The sequence below is a fragment of the Amphiura filiformis genome, chromosome 9 (genome assembly GCF_039555335.1).
Source record: "Amphiura filiformis chromosome 9, Afil_fr2py, whole genome shotgun sequence".
In the NCBI taxonomy this organism is placed as follows: Eukaryota; Metazoa; Echinodermata; class Ophiuroidea; order Amphilepidida; family Amphiuridae; genus Amphiura; species Amphiura filiformis.
The window spans coordinates 69,817,562-69,823,561 of NC_092636.1; the positions used below are offsets into that span (position 1 = coordinate 69,817,562).

The 6,000-nt window shown below is 37.9% G+C and overlaps 1 protein-coding gene across 1 annotated transcript in view; it reads left to right on the forward strand.

Moving 5' to 3' along the window:
- LOC140161397 (uncharacterized) overlaps window positions 1-4,453 on the forward strand; it is a 29,764-nt gene extending 25,311 nt beyond the window's left edge. Inside the window, 4 exon segments of the mRNA XM_072184912.1 lie at window positions 2,427-2,947; window positions 2,949-3,278; window positions 3,280-3,345; window positions 3,347-4,453. Coding sequence (XP_072041013.1) covers window positions 2,427-2,947; window positions 2,949-3,278; window positions 3,280-3,345; window positions 3,347-3,970 — 1,541 coding nt within the window. The 3' untranslated portion in view covers window positions 3,971-4,453.
- Window positions 4,454-6,000: the final 1,547 nt, after the last annotated feature.

Here is a 6,000-nt window from a genome sequence, read left to right on the forward strand (position 1 = left end):
ACAGTTTGTTGTGAACAACAGAAGCCGGCTGTGAAGGAGGCTACATAGCGATGTTGCTTGAGTGGCATTCAATTTCGGAAAAAACGACACTCGACCATGGAATTTAATTTTAAGTTTGTCAGTATATAAACGGTAAATCAAGTAAGTTTCTTTCACTCTGAAGACTTAGAAGCGGTTGTTTGATTCCACTGACGATTTGCGATCGAAATTTACATAACACCAATGACAGAAATCATCAACAAAAATCGAATCAGGGACTTGTTTTCACTCGAACATCATCAACCGGAAGTGACGTGACACGGACCGACAGAATAGCCAAGAAGCATGTGAACTGAATCAAAAATGCATTGTGGGAAGTGTGGCAATTACTTCTAGAATCTTGACATGGAGATTTGTTATTCCCTAATTTCAGAAGGAATCTCCAAAATATTGACATAAAAAAGTAGCCTTTGGTGATATAATGTGTGTATGTGATTTTTTGGTGCATTTGTATGAGTGAGTTGTGCATTGGTGTGTAGGCAGTGTCAAATGTGGCCTAGTTGGAAACTTGACTTGATATGCAGTTCTTTGCAACGCAGTATGGTAGTTAAATTACCAGTTTGAAAAATGTACATTTTAATTTATTTTTGAAAACAGCAAAAGCCCAAACCAACATTGACATTTCCCATGTGCGACCAGCACCTTTAAATGTCAGGAAGAATTAAAGATAGAATTTATGCTCCTTTAATAACTTGATTCTACAATGAATTTAATTTAAATTAGAACAAATATGGTACTGCTATGATTGTGGTAAATTTCCCAGATCCAAACATCTCAATGTATTATTCCTCAAGTGGTTGTCAAAAATTGATCACAGAGTTTTGAATTTTATGATAATTTTTAGTGCATATTCTTACAACAAGTTCTGACATGTAGGCTGTCTTGATGAAAAAAGAACAAAACTTTTATGATTTTGTGAAGGAAGGAATTTCTTCAAAAATGATATGAAAAATGAAATTGTAGACTTACGACAAATCTTAGTGTTTCATGTAAATATTCCTATCATGCGTGTTACAATAAGTCTAGTCTGATTCTGACTACTTCACTTATCAGAAGATTATTTCTTTCCTGAAATGCAAATGATATAATTTATTCTAAAATAGTTGTCAAATTATTTTTAACAAAGCTTTTTCAAATTGCCATATTTGAACTGTCAAACCTTCACCTTGTACAATGCTTGAGGCTTGAATTGGAATATTTTGATAAATTAATTCTGTGATGATATCTGCTTTCATATATATATTGCAATAAAAGTGACATACAAAATACAAATAGTAGAAGAAATAATAGAAAGAGTTTGATTTAAGGCGGGTGGGAAGGCAGGAGGCATGGCTTTCTAGTTTGATCAATTTTAGCTATTAAAAACCTTGTAGTGTCCTTCTTGATATTAATATATCGATCTTGTAGGGAATTAGTCAAGGAAGCCAATAATCTGGGGGGGCAGGGCACTTCAATATGAAATGGATATAGGTGTAGAGCAATCACATTTTTTTATTTAGTTAAAGCTCAAATTATGACTATGGGATGGAAATTATAACTTGATATTAATTAAGCCTTGGTATCTACTTTGTAGAACCCGTACCATTCCTCTTGGGTGTCAGCTTTATTTGTCTAAATATTTGAGTGCAAACACGGCTAGGTTATGTTCCCCTCTGATCCACCTTAAGATTTTGAAACTTAGGATGAAGATTATAAGCAAGTTGACTATATTTAGGATTTTGTTTACATATAAAATTACAATAATTTGGCATCCTAATTCTAAAGTGGAAAGTTTTAAAAAAAGAAGACTTGTAGAATTTTTTTCCAGGTACCTAAATAGTAGTTGATTAACTTCACTTAGCCTAGAAATTTATTATCATAACTTAACATATATTTTGGTGTCGAGTACTAAATAGGAAAAAATGGAAGCGTGCATTGAAATGCATACTGAGTGCATGTTGCAGTGACTTGAGTTGATGCATATGCAACAACATGCGATTGGTTACTTATGGAATGATTGGTAGGAAACATTTAGTGATGGTGTATGCTTGGTAGTTGTCATGTGTTGTGCCAAAGCTGGACAGATGTGTGTGTGTGTGTAAGGATTGAAATAAATTTGTACCTCATCAAAACAGTACCTGGTAATTGGCACTGTAATGTGGACCAGATGCAGTTGTTTAAAGCAGGTTGTAAATTTCATTCCCGTTTTTAATTCTATTTCCGCTGTTTTTTTTATTTCGTAGTATACCACTGTTTTTTTTATTTAATTGCTCTGAGTGTTAACCACTTTGCATGCTAATTTTGATTATTTTTAAGTTAATCACATGTTTGTGTTCATCCATTGTTGTGTTGCATGTTGTTTTCTGTTTAATATCCAAGTGTGCATTTTTTTTACTTATATTTTTCAGCCAATCCTGACGCCAAATTTGCCACTTCTTATTCTTCTCCCCGCACAGCTTACGAGTGTCTCAAGTGTCAGATGCAGTTCACATCAGCCGCAGCGTGCATGCACCACGAGCGTAGCGGATGTACTCAACAAGCATCGCATCTTATGGCTGGCTTCGGTAACCTTGGCATCCCCCCACTAACACATGATGGCCTGGCTTACACACTTGGCCTGCCAGCACCACAGAACAGTGACAGAAAAGACATCATGGATGTCTTGGCGCCAATGGCGCATGCGAGTCACATGGGTCCAAATTCTATACCAGCACCAAACTCCAATATGGGCAATGGAATGCCAGAGACTGCAGCTCCAAAAAGAAACACAAAAGAAAAAGAAACACAAAGATGGTGTTCCACCACCTCATATAAACTTTACAGAAGAGGGCGATCATATTCGGCTGGTGTGGTACTCACCCAAGCTTCTGGGGATCAAGGCACACTGAAATACAAATGCAAGATATGCCCTCAAGAGTATTATACACGCTTCTGATGTGATGCTTCACGCTAGATCACATAGAGAGGGAAAACCCCACAAATGTAACACCTGTGGTAAAGGTTTCGCAACAACGTCAGATCTACAGCAGCATATTCGTATCCATAGCAACGAGAAGCCGTATCCTTGCGCATACTGCGAGAAAGGATTCAAGCAGTTATCGCATCTTCAGCAACACACAAGGATACACACAGGTGATAGGCCGTATAAATGTAATTATCCCGATTGCGACAAATCGTTTACGCAACTCGCTAATCTACAGCAACACTGGAGGCGACACAACAAAGACAAACCGTATAAGTGTAGAGACTGTTATCGGGCCTCACGACGAGTTGGAGAAACTGCAGAGTCATGTCAGCTCGCATGCCAACACACGCCGTGAGAAGCGTTGCCAAATGCGGAGTGTGCGGAAAGACCCACGCACAAGAGCTTTACCTGATGAAACACATGGCGAAGCATCCGCAATTAAGTGGAATTGCACCGGTGCAAATCAATAGCCAACCCAAATTGAACAATGAAGCTGCTGCATCAGCCTGTACAACTTGTGTCCACAAGAAAAAACACAAGCACAAGCATAAGCACACCACTTCGCTGCCCTCTTCATCTTCAATTGCTACAATATCGACCCAAATCCTGGCCAACTCATTACCAACTATGGTCCCTGCTAATTACCATCCACAAACCAACCAAGATGGCGGCGTGCCTGTGAGTTCAGCACAATCTTCACGTGAAATGGACATGACTGTATCAAATTCTATTATGGATCAAATGAAACAAGAGGTGCAGCAGAAGAATTCAAACATGGTGTCGTCTTCGCCAAATAACGCCAATCAAAGCCCTCACTATTTACAAGCATCACCTATGGAGAACCATACTATTACTACCAGTGCTGCCATTGCATCTAGTCCCGGTATGCCTCCTCCTCATTTGTCTAGGGGCATGCAATGTTACCAGCTCATGCGGCAATGTTTGCTAGCCCTCCACAAGCCCAGAGGTTTGACATTACTGCTATGACCACTTCTGCTTCTCTTCATTCAGCGGTGTCAATGTCATTAGCTGCATCTAGACATTTGCATGGAGTGCCACCATATACGTCATAGGTAAAAGGTAATATATACAATAATATTTGGTTGTAGTACGGTTAGTCACTATTGGTCACTTAGAGTGAAACTAAAGCATTAGATCCGTATCAGAAATCAAGACAAGTGGTAATTCCAAAGAAATGTGCCTCAAGACCAAGATGTTTGTGTTTCCATTATTTCTGAAATATGGCCCAGGATGATGGCCCAGTCTGCAAAGCAGAGCTTATTAGACAGTACTCTAAGTGACCATGAAGTCATAAATTGTGTATAATGTGAAGTTTACACAACTCAAAAGATCAAAATTTCTGATCGATTTTGGATATTACACACAAGGTAATAATTGCTACAGACCAGTAAACCTGACCTGAACTGGAAGATAGTTTGCCCAGGCATGTTACAACCTGGTTAAAATTATAACTTCACAATCTATCCCAACCCGGGGGGTATGATCCCTGAATCGCACCAGCACATTGATTTCAGAACATTTGTAAACTGACCCAATTACGGTTGAAGTTGGGCAGAGTCGGTTCAAGATATTTCAGATTTTTAGTTTGCTCAGCAGATAGACCTTACGAATAGATAGGATTTTATTTCATACATGTATAATTATCTTACACATTGCTACCATAGTGTGGATTATCCTTGTGAATTGATCAGAAATTTTGATATAAACTCTCTGAAGCGTAGTGATGGTCACAACGCTAAATTAATTTGTGATATATTTTTGCTGCACAATAATGCTGTATAGGTACTTTTTACAAGATGTTGAAATCATGTTGTAAAAGTTGGTGCTAGTGGAACCATTGGGAAGTAAAGATGAAATTGTATATGCAACGCAGTGCCAAAGTGGTATTCGACAGTGTTGGCTAGCAGGGTGACAAGTTCAAAAAGTTTTCAATGTGTAGTATTTCATACAGATTGGATCAACTATAATCAGAATGGGTAAGAAATTTAAAGATTTGTTGGATACATGATGATACACTGTAAGTATTAATGCTAGATGAGCCTCCTTCAATGATGAACAAAGTAAGTATTATCACTTTATGCTCTTACTGAAATGCCAATACACTCTAATATACGTGGAATCCTTCCTGGGTTAAGAATTCACCTGTTTGGTAAATCCTATAAGGCCTAAAAAAATTGTTTGATTGGCGTAACATTTTTTTTACTTTTAAAGCTGTAAATTGCGTAATTTTTGCGCCTTTAATAAAGGCCTCAAAACTTTTTTCTTCTTTTTAAATTTTTTTTTTATTAAATTAAATCGGGCATATTTTTAGGTAGGTCGGGTTACGCCAATCAAACAATTTTTTTAGGCCTAAGCCTTTGTGTTTTGAACCGTGATGTCATGTCTCTGCACACATCATATTACTGGGTGCTTCACGGCAGTGAAATGCACAGTAATGATGGTCGCTAACGATTGTGTAAATCGACATGACGTCACAGTCTTCACGTTCAGGTGATAACATCAGGGGTACAAACAAACAGGTGAATTGTTCAAGGCATGAGTAACTCCTTGTTGATTACAGGGCCAAACACTTGTCAGACATGTATGGTTTCTTGGCTTATGCTATGATGCAGGGCTGCCCTTATAAGTATCAATCGTAGTTTATCATTAGATTATTTGAAACCAGTTACATCTACATGGATGTATCATGAACAACACTTTCCTGGGGGTGTAATAATAGCTGGGATTCCTGTTTTAAAGTGGTGTTAGTAAGTTCAGTAAGAGCCCTTAACAATTATTGATGGAAAGAGAATTTAAAACTGTTTGACAACATGCCCATTTTAATCCAGGTAGTTTTCAAAGAACCACCTGTGTACTGCTCTTATATAAAGCTATATTGTCAGCCTCCAGATCTACACGGTACACATGTAGATGGCAAGCCTTGTCAACTAACAGCTGTACACCAATAATGATAGAGATTGGTATAAATGATTCTGATTATTGTTGACCAGTTTTAA